This window comes from Vigna radiata, chromosome 3 (assembly GCF_000741045.1).
Source record: "Vigna radiata var. radiata cultivar VC1973A chromosome 3, Vradiata_ver6, whole genome shotgun sequence".
Classification (NCBI taxonomy): Eukaryota; Viridiplantae; Streptophyta; class Magnoliopsida; order Fabales; family Fabaceae; genus Vigna; species Vigna radiata.
The window spans coordinates 9733883-9749575 of NC_028353.1; the positions used below are offsets into that span (position 1 = coordinate 9733883).

A 15693-nucleotide genomic window follows, 5' to 3' on the forward strand; every position below is an offset into this window, starting at 1 on the left:
GGTGACATACCTGATTATTATTTTGTATATATAATAATAATAATAATAATAATAATAATAATAATAATAATAATAATAATATCATAAAAATAATTTTCGTTATTAAATGTTTGATTTTCTTCGTATTATCGCAATAAAGATTAATTATTGTAGTTAAGAATATTGGATTTTTTTTAATAATGTTAATTTTAATTTAGTGTCAGTCAATATTTATTAATAAAATAAATTAATTTTTAGTTTCTAATTTGTTTAACGGTTAACTTTATTTTATTTTTACAACTCATCATGTCTTAATGATTTCAAGATAATTATAACTTTAATTCTCATACATATGTGTTTAAAAATTTAAAGCATTTTAGTTGAACAACACAAGTTGGAATCTGAACAAACACGAAAAGGAACTAAACTAGAAAGTTGAGAAATTAATATCGGCAAGTGTCATCTATATGGATTTAGGCACCTTGAAAGAGAGTCTTCGTCTCCTTCTGACTCCATTTATTTCCTTGTTCTTCTTTCATTTTGTATGTTATTCTTAATGGAGGGTTAAACCCAAGTGTTGGACTGAACTTAATTATCTAATCTTTCATCACATATTTATTGTTAATATATATGTTTTTTCATCTTAATATTAGCATTTTTTTTTTCTTTGCTTAAATAGTTGTTGAGACTTGATTATACGTAACTAATTAAATTTTAATGTAGTTTATATTTAAGGACAAAGTGTGATTATTTTTTATCAAGAATTCTAGAGATTGAAACTTAATAGAAAAATATAAGTTTAAGTAGAAATGTTAAAATAAGACAAATCCGATAACCTATTCTGAAAAAAAAAGTAAGTTGGGACAAAAATTCAACTTGTATCAGTCTAGTATGTTAAACCCATAGACCAAATTTCACAAATCAACAACAGGACAAACAAAAATAAGTCAAATTGAACTATTTTGTCACTTCTTGATAAAAATTAAGATTTAAATTGCTAAAAATTAAGATTTAAGTAAATTTATGATTAATTTTAATATAAAATTAAAAATAAGTTGATTGAATATAACAAAAATGATATAGTAAAATTTAATTCGCACATATATATCATGTCCATTTTATTGAACAGGTCAAATATTCCATAAAAGCACAAAAAAATTCACAATTTGTTCTCAAGAATCAATTACAAAAATTTCAAACTAAATTATTTTAATCTAGCGAAAAAGGCTTAAAAACTAAAGGAGTTCAAAACACAAAACCATATAAAAGGAAAAGTTAAAAGAAGTAGCATGAATTTTTGAGTTTTTTCGCGTTCCCAATCCACTTAGAAAAAAAAAATGTAGGAAGGTAATTTCTTTGGATATGTTACAATTTTTGAGCTCGCAAATCCCAAAAAAATCATTAACCCAAAAATCTCCATAAATCAAGAAGCGGTATGTGAGCTTTTGATTGTTTTTTTTTTTATTCTTTTTATATAATTTGAACTTTTACTCACTCTCTTTTGAATCCTTACAATTGGCTTAATATTATTACAAAAAAAGCATTCAATATTTTTAAAGTATTTAAAAAATAAAAATCCATTAATTTTAGAAAAAACAACAAAATGTAACTTAATTTTGAAAGAAAGAAGAGAGTTTTGGGTATATTCCTGGTTATCCGACGATGAAAATATGCTCATTTACTAAAACAACTGTACTTTTTGACATTTAACTCCCCACTCCTCTCTTGCAACGTGTAGCACACGCGCAAGCAATTTGACATGCAATGTAAACCACGCCCTGTTTACGGCGCGTGGGAATGATTGTGCTGTGGCATTTCTTCTTAAAACCTCTGAAGGAGACGAGTTTCTTCAAACGCATGGCCACTCCAAATTCGGCGCTTTCATCAATTACACCGTTCACTAGCTTCGTTCTTCCGTTCACCTAAAAATCAAGGGTTAGTTTCCTTTCGATTCATTTCGTTTCATTCTTTCGTTGCTTCCGAATCATTTTGTGAGGATTTTTGGAAAAATTAAATCTTTATAAATAATGGCTCTTGTGAAAACTAGGCAAAATTTACAGATTTGAGAGTTCTTAAAATTGAGAACTTGAACTTCTGTTATCTTTGTTGTTTTTTCGAGAATTGGACTGTTGTTTTTTTAATGCTATTGTGATGGGAATAGATTACTGTGAGAGATGAGATAGAATCTGAATTGAATGATTTCATTTAATTTATCATGGTAAATGTTGTGAATTGTATTTTATTTGTGGCTGATGTTTAGTGATTTATGTGTTCTATGGGTTCAATTTTAGTTTCATCTTATTATTATTATTATTTTGCATGTACTTCTTTACTGAAAATGTGTTCAGCCCTTTTGGACTGTTTATCTTACCACGGAGGGTAAGAGGAAATTTTGGACCCTTTTCCAACATTTGCCCCCAAATTCCCTAATCCCCACACAAAAAATAGTTACCGCAGTTCATTATAAACTTGGTAATTTAACTGATACTGCAATGGCATTCAGACAACTGGAGATAATAATTGAATACTGTCCTTGAACTTTAAATCTACAACGGTTCCTGCGAACTTCACCAACTTCACGACGCGGCCAAGATATTCCATGATAAATTTTTTAATGCATAGTTATGAAATTGATTGATTTCCTTCCAAGAACATTTGTACATACAGAAAGTGTTGTAATTGTAATGTCTGTTACATTTTCAAAATTTGAGGGACCACAACTACTTTAGTTCTTCGTAAGATATAAGAATGGTACTGATAGAAAACTTAGTGATTATGGTCATTAAATTTTAATCTTTTTGGTACTTGTGTCTTCTGATCAGGCTGTTTGGATTTAATTCTATTTATTACGGGAAGTTTGATGACTTGATTTAATTCAACCTTGTGAGTTGCATGACATTGCTCCACTTATCCGTGTTTACGTTTCTTAGCTTTTCTGTCTTATTAACAGAGTGAAACAATGGGTGATGCAATTGATTTGACCGGGGATGGAGGAGTCATTAAGACCATTTTGAGAAAAAGCAAAGCCGATGCTGTTGGTCCTACAGAAAATTTTCCTCTTGTTGATGGTATGTTTTTACTAGCACGGGGAATATTTTGTAACTTGTCTAGTAATGGACTATAGTACATTCCAGTCTCAAAGCAAGATGCAATGTATTCAACACCTTTAGATTTTGGCTGCACAGCTGTCATATTTTTGTGATTTTTATCTTGTAAATTGACTCTAGGCTTCTGAGGTGCTGTAGAAGTCATTCCAATTATTAGTTGTCTATAAACCATCTTAATAGAATAAAAGTGAGCATCTCTAGTATCTTATGCTTCAACCAATCATATAATACTATTTTTGAAAGCTTATCATATTGTCTTCACGCATGATTTCAATTCTAAAATACATGGGAACACATACAGGACACTTGCTATAACTTGCATGTTAAAATTTCCCCATATATGTGAAAATGTAATTATTTTCACGAGTATCTCTGCGTCAAGGTTTATCTGTTATAGAAATATCATGTTGGACTATTATACAGTGGATTGGAATTGCAAGATATTAGAACACTTACAAGGAAAAGTTTAGATATTAAGGCCTAATTTGGATTAGTCTCCAGCTTAGGGTGAGTTTTCCATTTAGATATAAAGATTTTCTCTGATATTGTGAATTGAGTGTATAATCACACTTGTAAACCCTTTATTTATTATCGATAGTACATAATTCCCTATTTACTAGATCAAATCAAATCTTTTGCGTTCCTCCTCAATTGGAGAATACATGTCATATGAGTCGATGTCACAAATGTGATCAATAGCAGAGCGCTTTGGTGATTTAGTGAGCATGTATGTGAGTTGGTTATTGTATTTAGTCTGCTCATGGAATGTGAATGGCGATATCATAGTTGAGTATCTGATGACAATATTCAGAAGTGGACCTTTTATATGATGGCGAACCTGTCCAATCGGCATCATAACAACAAATAATTTTGGAATTGCCTTTAATTGCATATTTTAAATCGCAACCTGGTGCATTCTTGATGTACGAAGAATGTATATCACAACTTTCAATGATTATCAAATGGGTCTTTAGGAATTGGCTAACCAAATAAACTGTATGTGATGTTTGGTATAGTGACTGATACGAGTAAAGAATTGGAGGGGTATATTAGAAAGGTTCAAAAGTTTATGAGAGGAAGAATTGGAAACCTATCTTAAGCACACACGTTGATTCTGTTGCTAACAAAATTTCCTATGTGGCTTCTAGAAGGAATGTAGGGATCTTTCACTTTGGGGGAGAGAAGAGAGGATATAGGTTTTTGGTTTTCGTCTGCCGGAGGAGGAAGGGGAGATTGTGGCTGGGCTGGGAGTTGGGAAGAGGATTGTCATCACCCTCTTGTTTTGGAACTCAGGAATGATATCAGTAACTCTTTTTCCATTCCATCCATTTTCTTTGTTGTTACCTATCAGTGACAATGAGTTAATTAAGTTTGCCTACTAGACAATATCTTCTAGGGTCTTTCAATGGCCTCTCAACTCGGAAGAAGGTTCAAATTCAGATCCATAGGTCTATCACTAAGGTGACAATCAATCATACCAGGCTCAATCAAAATGTCTAAAGCATACTTTTGCTAGGAAATGACAATATCATGCGAGGACTGTGCAACTTTGATGCCAAGAAAGTACATAAGTGGACCCAAGTGTTTCATCTAAAACTAACTGTGAAGGTGAGATTTTGAGTTGAAGAATGTCATAGGATTCATTGCTAGTGATGACAATGTCATCAACATGTACAACAAGATAGTTGAACATGCCAGATAGAGAATAAAGTGAAAAAGCTGAGTGATCTGTCCTTAACAAGTCATAGTCACACAAAACTCTAGCATAATTGAGTTGAACCATCATTGGAATTGAGATCTCATTCAAAGAGAAAGCTATCAAGTATCTGGAGTTCCTATTTATATATTATATGGATGATTCAGTTTGCAAGGACCATGATTGGGAATTTTTTTATCGTCTTTCCCCAAGAAAGAGGCGATGCATGAATCAATAGAGACTCTAAAATTGGGTGGATGATCCATGTACACTTATTCTTGCAACTCACCATGGAAATAGACATTTTTTATGTCCAATTGGTGAAGAGATCAATGGTGGATCAAGGCCATGATAAGGAAAAGGTGGACAAAGGTCATTTTTTCCACAAGAGAAAAAGTGTCAACATAATCTCGACAAGAAATTAGGAGCATAAAGGAACGTTAAAGTGAAGAAGAAAAGTGTAAGTTGTTTCCATCAAGTAGTGGTTTTTGTGCTCTACAACACCACTGCCGTGTAAGGGCACACGATGTTTGATTAAGAATCCCCTATGAGTTTAAAAGACTGAGATTATGAAGACAAATACTCTCTTGCATTATCAATTTGTAAAATTTTAATTTTGCAATCAAACTGAGTTTCAATTTTATCCCAAAAAAATTGAAAAATAGAGGAAAAATCTAAGTGATTCTTCATTTGAAAAACTTACAAAAGAAATCTTATATAGAAGTTACAGAATAAAATATATTAATGTGGATCAGATGCGACTAAGTCCCCAAATATCAAAGTGAAAGTAAAGCAAATGGTGACACAACATGCTTATTGGCACAAGGACCTTAACTAGTACGGGTATGTTTTATCTAGTTGACGCTAATCACACTGAAAAAGACTTAATGGTTGAAAAACTAAGAACATGTAAACCCAATTTTTCCAAACTCAGGTGTCCAAGGTGGTTGATGTGCAAGAGTTGAACTGGTAGAAGAGACATAGACCACTAAAGGGCTAAGGTGATATAATTCTTCATACTCATGTCCTATTCTGATCTTCTGATCAATGTTTCAATCTTATAAAGAACAAAACATTAACAAACAGTACAGAATCATCAAGAGTGCGAGTAAGTTTACTAATAGAGATCAGGTTACATGGACATCTTGGTATTAGTAAGAAAAAGTTTAGAGGATGTTGAGGAAGAGGGTGGTGGGTTCATCCGATGCCTCGAACTTTAATTTGAGAATCAGTCTACAATAGTAATAGAAGGCAAGGAGACCAAAACGGTGAAGGAGGAAAAAAAGAGATCGGTTACTAGTCATATCATCTAAGGCATGGGAACCAAGTATCTAAGGTCCAAGAAAAAAAGGTTGAGAAACAAAAGCTATAGGAGTACTGGATTGAACCGCAAGTAATGCAGGTTGGTGGTCTGCTTGGTGGAGGTTGAGAAGTTCATGATACCCAATGGCAGAAAGTGTGATATCTAAAAGTAGGAGTGGTGGTTTGGGCTGCATTAGCCAGCTGAGACTGTTGAATAGTTATGGCGTGACATTCTTTCAACATGACCCCAACAATTGCAGTAGTTGCAACAGGGATGGTTCATGACCGCCACCATGTCCACTGCAGCCACCATGTCCACTACAACCACCATGATGAGTGGAGGGAGAGACTAGAGCACAGGAATACATGGTAGATGTTGAAGTTCTTTCAAAAGTATAAGGCACGGAGACAGCAACAACTGCTTCTGAATCGGATTGTTTTGGGAACAATTGAGCTTGAGAGAATTTCATTATGATCGCGAACAATAAAAAGTTTTTCTGTTATGAATTGTGTGCATAGTCACACGTGTAAATTCTTTAATGGGTAAATCCTTTATTTATAATCATTCAAAGTATAATATGTGAAAACCTAATGAAGAATATTCCTAATTTTCAGTTCCACATGTTCGATTTCTAAGGTACAAAACAACTTACAAATTGATATGTACTTATGGATATTGGGGAATATAAAGGAGTGTGTTTTTATTAATAAGGCTTAAAGTGTACAAGTTAATTTGAACTTGTGCAAGCAGCTTGATTCATTTTTCACCTTGTTTGATTTTAATCTTTTTGGTCTATGAAGTTTATCTAATCTGACCATACGTTTTATTTCTCTAAATTGGACGTGTTTGAAGTTTGTTTGCATGAAATGCTTGATTTTACTGATTCTCATCCAAATGTTGTTTGTGCTGATCAGTTCACTATGAAGGCACACTTGCTGATACCGGTGAAGTTTTTGACACAACACACGAAGATAACACTATCTTCTCTTTTGAGCTTGGGAAGGGAAGTGTTATCAAGGCTTGGGAGATTGCAGTCAAAACCATGAAGGTCTAAGAAAGCATACTTTTGATGAAACTGTATTTAGATAATGGTTTGGATCCTGATATTTATCTGCTAATCTTGCTAGGTCGGAGAAGTTGCAAAAATAATTTGCAAGCCAGAATATGCATATGGCAGTGCAGGATCTCCTCCCGATATTCCTCCAGAGTAATATTCTCATGCCACAGTTATTGTTTGGAAGCATAATAATTGTTAAACAAAAAAGTTTAAGAATGAAAAATGTACCTTAGAAATATGGGAAAGCTGAGAAGAGGCCATTTGTCAATACATTTTTACCCTTTAAAAGATATGAACGAAAATACAACCTGGGATACAAATCTACTAGTGTTCCAATTGTTTTCAATTGCTCAGTTATCATGTAATGAAATCAGCCTTTGTGGTATATTTGGTAGGTCAGGAATAAGTTATAGTGTTTAAAAGAAGAGAAATAACATGGAAATAATTTTAAAATGTTGAGATCTACCGAACTATTTATCACTTATTTCTACTCATGTTTCTATTTCTCTTATTATCTATTCTCTATATCTCTTCAACTAAACATATTTTTGTTTTTATTTTATATCTAACTTATTTCTAGTCTTTTTTTTTTTTATTTCTATCCTTCTCTTAGGCGGTGGGTCCAACGGTTACCTAGTCCCATGTGCAGAGAGAGTTTTGTAGCACCAAACTACCTTTAAATAATTAATTGATGAAATTATGCTGTATTCCCTTGAAGCTTGTTGTGTTCCCCATTCTACTAAATCCACTTTCACTTTAGTCACAAGAACCTGCATCTACCAGTGACGTCAAATTTATAATTTTTCAATTTCCTTGCAGAGCAACACTTGTTTTTGAAGTTGAGTTAGTTGCCTGTCGGCCAAGGAAGGGTTCCAGTTTGGGAAGTGTTTCAGAGGAGAGGGCAAGGCTTGAGTAAGCAACTATTTTTAACATTTTACCAAATACATGTGCTTCTTTTTGTTTTGCATGTCTTGTTTCACTACAAAATAATAACAATATGATATCTTTGTGATGTAAAAAACAGAGAACTGAAGAAGCAGAGAGAGCTAGCTGCTGCTGTCAAAGAGGAAGAGAAGAAGAAGAGAGAAGAAGCAAAAGCAGCTGCTGCTGCACGTCTGCAAGCAAAGTTAGAAGCCAAAAAAGGTCAAGGAAAGGGTAAAGGTAAAGCAAAGTAGGGTCACATAAACATCTACACAACTTCGATATATTTTGATGACAATCAAATCAAATAGTTATGTATTATCTACTATTCAGCATCTCACTTCCCCTTTGGCTCATCCCAAACGATGTATAAAATGATTGGTTTTGTCCATCCAGATAACATAAATATGATGTTTGGTAAGATACTACATAATCAGCAGCTAGCAACAACATTTTCCCGGGTTTTTGTCTTATTCTATAGACACCCTCTTTCATTCCTTCTGAATGCAGGCTACAGCCACAGTTACTTTCAACGTAGCTAAGTTATTCAGTGAGGTGAACTTAACATGTTTAGATATTAAGAAGTGTTAGCGAGTTAAAAATGATTCAAAAATATAAAATCATTAAACAAAATATGAAACCTACACATTTTTTGTGATTGTAAGTAATTTTAAACAATAAAAAGAAGTGTGTTCATAAGATTAATGCGTTCTTGGCATTTTATTTTCTACATATCTTTTTATAACAAATTTAACACTTCCAAAAAGATAATTTCAGAATCAATTTTACTCTATCCTAGTATTCTTATCCCGTAATGATGATAAATGCCATATTATCTTTTTCCGAAAGGTTATTTGAAAATAATTTATCATCCTTTTGAAAATATTATTCTAAAATTAGTTTTCCAGCAAAATATATAATTCCTGCCAGAAGGATATTTCTGGGAAGCTTTTCTCAATGTTCTTTCGAACTTTTGTGGGCGTGGGCGACATGCAAAGACCATTCTAAAGGAATTTAACACCTTTTATAGAAAAATGTATTTCAAAATGAATTCTAAACGATTTCCAGAAACACATTTCATAACTATAAATCTCATTCTGACATGTTATGAAATGGTCTTTCGAGAAGGGTTATCCTTTTTTTTTATTAGTTTTTGTACAAAGAGTGTTAAATTCATTTCAAATGGTATTTTTTCCAAGGGGTAAAATTTATGCATTTAAAGTTCATTTTTAATGTGTTTGGATAGGAAATACATAACTTTCTTAGAATTCAAATGTACTAAATTTCAATTTATTTTTATTTTAAATTAATTCATTTTATAAAATGTTTCATTGGGATAAAATAATTCAATTTTTTTAAATTATTTCAATTAGACTTAATTAAATTTCAAGTTTTTCATAAACTTATATAATTTTATTTGAATGCATATTACTTTTTGTGTCCATTAGTTAATAAAAAAAATTATATTTTTTAATTAAGTCTTTATGGTTTAATGTTTTTGTTAAATTATTTTGTCTGATCATTTTCCTTGTTTCCATGTTAAAGAATGCGGAGTTATGTTAATAGAGAATTATATTGTGATTAATGTAAAATGGTTTTAATTGAATGTTTGTTAGGTAACGGTGATGGTTTTATCAATGGTGAAACAGTCAAGTGATTATGATAGATGATGAAGAGAAAGTCAAATGTGAACTTACCTTTTGACAAATGCCACCTTAACAGATTTTTTACTAACATTGACCAAAAATCTCTTGTCAAAGTTTGTGGAAACTTTTTCCATTAAACAATATAAAAATAAACTCAACTAACATTGGAAAAAAATTACATTGAGAATATTAATAAAAGACAATTTCCACAAACATCAAACAAAAAATAACAACAAAAGGCAACAACAAAAAAATTAGCAGTTATCGAACAATAATTTTATCAGCATTAACCTAGAAAATTCTAGTTAAAGTTGACATAGAAAAACGTTAGCATACATAAATGAAAAATAATCTCAACAAAATCAACTCAAAAATATAATTTTTATAAACTTAATTGAAATATAATGACTTACATTTGTTAAAAGAAAATTCTTATCATCGTTAAGAACAAAGAAAATAAAAAAAATAATCACAATAAATTTTAATTTAAAAGAAAATTTTACCCACTTTAATAAAATAAATAATCACAACCAATTTTAATTTAAAAGAAAATTTGTCCAACATTAGTAAAAAAAAAAGAAGAGAGATTGAGCCGATGAAGCAAGTAATTTCTCGATCAAAAGACAGTAGTCGACATCCCAATAAAGCCAACAAAAAATACCAAGAGAATAAAGAAAGAAAATTTTTAAATGTATACTTTAGAGGTTATTTTAAATAATGAAATTATTTTCACAATTCTAAAATTTATTTATTTATTATATTTTTTTTCTTGTAGAATTTAAAAAACTCTATAAAACTAATCACCTCTAAAAGTTCTCCGGAGAAGAAAAAAAAAGTCATTTTCTTTTGATGGGTCCATGCAGAGGTTCCTTGTGTAGGAAGGAAGAAATTACCTCGAACTAAGCACGGCTGGCTGAATAGATGAGTTCTCAACTGGCTAATTTTTAGAAGATTTTCGTTATTTACATTTATGATTAATCCTAAATAATACTATTATTATTTATCAATTATACCCCCCACTGTCACTTTATATTTCATTAGTTTATATACATAATTTATTGCGATACAGAAAAAAAAAAAAATCTAATATTTTCTGTTGTGCATAGATTAGAAAAATAGAATGAATACAAACAAATAGAAGTTTTTAAAATTAAAAAAATTCTATCTTGTTTCTTCCTTCTTGAAACTCAGCGGTTGAATTGATAAATAAGCACTGCCACACCAAAAGGGAAGGGAAATGGTAGCAGTAAAGAAAAATTTGTGCAAATGGCGCTGGGTTAAGCACAGCAGCCGAAGAAATATAAGCTGTGAATAGTTGTTACACGGTATTCTGATACCTACACGTCAGGGTAATTACACCAATACTGGTCAAGACCTACTAATTTTGATACATCATCACACTAAGTTATAGTTGCAGATTTTAATCACACGTCCATAAATAAAAATTAGACGATATATTCAAACCATGTCCGCGATATCATTATGTCCATTGTCACTCCACCCAGATCCAGCTCGAAATTTACATACAGGGCATGTCCCTTGTTGACGCAGCCAAGGATCGATGCAACTAGCGTGAAACTTCAAAAAAGTAATAACATAAATAAGGACTCCGAATCAATCATTTAATCCAGATTAATAGATTTCAACCACATTTTTACATAGAAAGTGCTGGTAGTTTAGATTTTCCTTCTCATAATTTCAAATTGAAACTATCCTTTTTTACTTCGAAATATCAGAGAATCAGATGACAACAGCAGATATGAAGTGACACAATGAATCAAAGCAACATGAAAAGCTTGTAGACCAAAGGTCACATATTAGCAGGATATGAAACAAACCTGATGCAAGCAAGGTAAGCTACGCAGTACTTCACCAACATTAACTTGCTCCAAGCATACACTGCAAGTGAGTTCATCGTCAGAGGCTTTCATGCTCCCAACAGCCCCTGAATTATCTTGCTTCTTCTGCCACAAATGAAAAGGAATAAAACATGCAGATCAACGTAGCAGCTCAGAAAACAAAAATTCTACAATTTGAGTGAGAGGAAAAGATAGCAATATAGAAGAACAACAATTTGAGTGAGATTGGCTACCTCCACCAAAAATGCCATAATGTTTTATAGTGAATCGTGTATGTACTCTTAGACAAACCACAGACTTACAATGTAGACGTTGCATATTCATACGATCATTTAGTCATTTAAATCACCCAAAAGAATTGCAATGAATAGACAAATAAAAATTATGTAAAGTGATACAACAGTATACACAGAATAATACGTTAGCATGAGGGACACAGCACTTTCCCATACTGTCAAGAATATCATAGGAATATTACAAGAAAAACATGAAGAAAAATGCACGCAAGTAATCAACGAAGTTATCATGAGAAACTTTGTAATCACTTGTTTAGACCGCATAGATTGAAAAAAAAATAAGGCAATAATGTAGACAATACCTCAGCGGAAGTGGATGATGATGCTTGTTGCATCGATGAACCACCACTGTAAGCAAAAGCAGCTTCTTGTCAAATGATCAAATACTAAATTAATTTACTTTGCACATATACGCTATTTCTAAATGAAGGTGTAAATTCCCATTTCAATTAGAATTTCAAGTTAATACTAATAACTGGCAGACAAAATTTTACAGGACAGGACGTTTTCACATGTCAAAAATTAATAACGAAAGTATAGTTAAAGGTTGCCTTCGTAAATCATATAAAATATGGTAATACACAGTAATCATAAGCACGCCAAATAGCATGGCAGTAAAAAGACCAGTGTGTCCATGTCATCATTCAGAATATAAAATTCACACTCAAAACTATCATAATTTCAACATGGCATTTTTTTTATATTATCAATACACTCTTACCCTCAAATGTATACAAATATTTGAAGTAATATTTGATATTTGATATTTAATTAATAATATGAAAATAGAGAGCAGTATTTCTTGCCACATCACCCAGATCACCCAGACATGAGCTGCCAGTATAAAATATCAATATCCATTTAAAAGGAGAACATACAACAAATCTGATTGATTAATTACCTCTGGGGACCAGCAACCTTATATTTGTGGACCGGAAGAGCATTTATCTCTTCCTCGGTCATGGAAGCTGCCGTAGAAACATTATCTGAATCTAAAGCTCTTAAAGTTTCATAATCTGACATTGGAAAGAAAAATATGTAATCAATATACTATATGAAACATCCGAAGAGATTAGAAAACAAAAATTATATATAGTAGAAATCATTTTCAGAAAATTCTAAAAAAATTATGAGAAACAAAGTAGCAATTTACATCACAAACGACTGAAAATAACTACAAACCAAGATCATCAAACTCCCGGTCAAGAAGAGCAAGCTGAAGTCTGAGACCCTGCAGACGCCCTCGACTTGCAAGTGCTATTGATGGTGGCATATGCAACCTCAGTTCCGTGTGGCCAAGAATGCCACTCGCTGCTGCTGCATGAGCTTGGGCCTGTGCTTGAAGCTGTTGACATGTTGCATACATCCTCAACATTGTTGCCATCAAGAAAACACCCAGCACCAGCCATAGCTACAAATAGAAATAAGACCTTATAAACCACATTAATAAATTAATGCCATTTCTTCATTGAAAAACTTGCATTCCTACTTTACATACTACAGGACCTTACCAGAAAATTTGGGGACATCTGGTGAGAGTTCAGTATCATGAATAACAGAAGGACTGAAACATATAAACAATAAGACATAAATGGGACATTGAAAGAAAATATATTGGGAGAAATAAAATATTAAAGAAGAAAGTGATAACGAAAACATAACATGAATACCTGTCACGAGAAAAGTGAGTGAATTAGAATTACTAGGACGAGCTGCATGCACACGCTGGATAAAATATTGGAATCAGTATGAAGTTTTAGACTTTCAGTTGATGTTTTATTCATAGAACAAAAAGACAAACAATAAAGCATCACACGTGTCAGCTCCACCAACACATTTATACAGGTGCAGACCATGAGTACAAGGAATACAAACCAATGCTCGCCTCTCTGGTATAAATCCTGGAAACCCATTTTCAATATCTGCTCTTGTTCCTCGAAAAACAAAACTCATGTCTATGTATATTTGAAAACTTGGCTTAAAACTTCAAAGGTTCACTAGAGAGTTGACAAAAACCGGCAAATAAAACCTTTGAATATTCTGAAATATCAAATAAAACTATGGTCAGTAGACATGAAATCAACAACATATAAATGCTAGAGTATAAAGTTCAATAGGAACAGAAAACAGGGGAAAATGAAAATTTTCCACGAATACCATATAAACAGACAGACAGACAGAAGGTATTTAACATACCACATCTGAGCCTACCAGGATCATCCCTAAAATTGGCCATTGCTACAAAACATTATCACTTATCCATCATAACAGGAATAATAAAGGATCAAGTTTGGGATCTTGCTGAGCAATAAATAAATCGCTAAAGCACAATAACTCATATACTTCAATTCTCAAAGTGATCCGTGAACATTTTACAATATTTCACCCTTAATGATCCTAAAATATGCTTTCTTTTGTATCGAGCATTCATGGAAATTTAGGCATATCAAAGATAACATAAATTGACCGAATAAGTCATTAGGCTTCCACTACAAATCAAAATCCATTTTCCACAAAAACACACAAAACACCGCAACAGCGGAGCCAAATCACTTCCAAGCATTGCTTACAATTCCACAATTTTGAAGATTCAATCCAATGGAAAGAAAATAACGTCAATCAAGAATCCACAGCAACCTACCCTATTGTCATTTAACGGCATCAATCAAACCAATAGCAAATCCTCTAATACGGTCAAACAAAAACCTAACTGAATTTTAAGATAACATTCAATTGAATAGAAACCTGAATCATAGTAATATCAATAACAAACAGATTAAAAAAGAAAACTTCAGATGATGAAATTCTGATAATGGAATCGCGTGGACAATGAAGGAGGGTTACCAAACTTGGCGAGGAACGAAAGCTGATGAATGTAATTGGGTTGTGATCGGAAACAGTTATAATCCGCTTTCGATCACAAGACACAGAGTCGGAATTGGATCTTTCACCTCCGATTCGATTTGATTCGAAACGAAGATCAAGAAAAACGGTGATGTAGTTTTCTCGTTTTCTTTTTGGTTTTCTTTTAATTTTGGCTGAACAATGGTAAAGTCTGTTGTATGATATGTTTGTGGTGTGTAGTAATCCTCACATATGTGCCTTCATTCTCAACATTTTAGAACTAAGAGCCACTGAAAAAAAAAATATATAATAAAAATCGAAAAATATAAAAAATAGGACAAAAACAAATTAATTAGAATACTAAAAGGTAAAAATTAATAAAATATTTAAAAAATAAAACAAACAAAGTAATGGATAGTAGTAATAAATATAACAAATAGTAATAAACTGACATTTCTAAAAATAATATTGACTCCATTAATATTCAACCACATTTACTTCATCTTTTTATAACATACCTTTATTTATTTAAAATCATTTTATTCAATTTAGTGGTGAAGAAATTAAATAATTAATATCTAATTACAATTTCCATCATACTATTATCGATTTTTTTATTAATAGATTATATATATATATATATATATATATATATATATATATATATGGGATTTGTTAACACGCGTACGCCTGTTTTTCAGTTGGTACGTTTTAACAATGTGTACCGAATTATAGTAGATAAAAATACACTCATTTATCATTGATTATAAGTTTTAAGGTCAAGGATATTTAAATAATTTTCATTCTCAAAACTAAAAAGAAAAAAGAAATATCCTTGACCTTAAAATTAATAATCAATGATAAATGAGTGTATTTTTGTCTACTATAATCCGGTATACATTGTTAAAACGTACCAACTGAAAAACAGGCGTACGCGTGTTAACAAATCCCATATATATATATATATATATATATATATATATAT

At 31.8% G+C, this 15693-nt stretch overlaps 2 protein-coding genes across 3 annotated transcripts; one reads left to right on the top strand and one right to left on the bottom strand.

The window, feature by feature from the left end:
* The first annotated feature begins 1774 nt into the window (after nucleotides 1-1774).
* On the top strand, nucleotides 1775-8536 carry LOC106757338 (peptidyl-prolyl cis-trans isomerase FKBP20-1). Its single transcript, XM_014639982.2, has 6 exons — nucleotides 1775-1914; nucleotides 2930-3047; nucleotides 7000-7133; nucleotides 7213-7292; nucleotides 7962-8054; nucleotides 8167-8536. Exons 2-6 carry the CDS (start codon nucleotides 2939-2941, stop codon nucleotides 8315-8317), a joined length of 567 nt encoding a protein of 188 aa, XP_014495468.1. The 5' UTR covers nucleotides 1775-1914; nucleotides 2930-2938; the 3' UTR covers nucleotides 8318-8536.
* A 2430-nt stretch (nucleotides 8537-10966) lies between these two features.
* Nucleotides 10967-14960, bottom strand: LOC106756696 (E3 ubiquitin-protein ligase SDIR1). 2 transcript variants are annotated; one of them, XM_014639229.2, is made up of 9 exons: nucleotides 14709-14960; nucleotides 13740-13904; nucleotides 13535-13589; nucleotides 13376-13428; nucleotides 13047-13275; nucleotides 12766-12880; nucleotides 12167-12212; nucleotides 11548-11670; nucleotides 10967-11287 (listed from the first exon to the last, which is right to left on the bottom strand). In XM_014639229.2, exons 2-9 carry the CDS (start codon nucleotides 13815-13817, stop codon nucleotides 11168-11170), a joined length of 819 nt encoding a protein of 272 aa, XP_014494715.1. In that variant the 5' UTR covers nucleotides 13818-13904; nucleotides 14709-14960; the 3' UTR covers nucleotides 10967-11167. The 2 variants fall into 2 exon arrangements, with proteins under 2 accessions (XP_014494715.1, XP_014494714.1); XM_014639228.2 differs by having other exon boundaries at nucleotides 11548-11673; nucleotides 14709-14958.
* Nucleotides 14961-15693: the final 733 nt, after the last annotated feature.

Bases quoted from the DNA above. Each gene is read 5' to 3' on its own strand.
- LOC106757338 (XM_014639982.2), top strand. From the start codon at position 2,939: ATGGGTGATGCAATTGATTTGACCGGGGATGGAGGAGTCATTAAGACC. The intron at 7,134-7,212 runs GTCTAAGAAAGC...TAATCTTGCTAG, and splicing joins TTGCAGTCAAAACCATGAAG to GTCGGAGAAGTTGCAAAAAT. The intron at 8,055-8,166 runs GTAAGCAACTAT...TGTAAAAAACAG, and splicing joins GAGGAGAGGGCAAGGCTTGA to AGAACTGAAGAAGCAGAGAG.
- LOC106756696 (XM_014639228.2), bottom strand. From the start codon at position 13,817: ATGAGTTTTGTTTTTCGAGGAACAAGAGCAGATATTGAAAATGGGTTT. The intron at 12,213-12,765 runs GTAATTAATCAA...TTTTGCTTACAG, and splicing joins AAGGTTGCTGGTCCCCAGAG to TGGTGGTTCATCGATGCAAC. The intron at 11,674-12,166 runs GTATTGTCTACA...CATTTGTGGCAG, and splicing joins CATCATCCACTTCCGCTGAG to AAGAAGCAAGATAATTCAGG.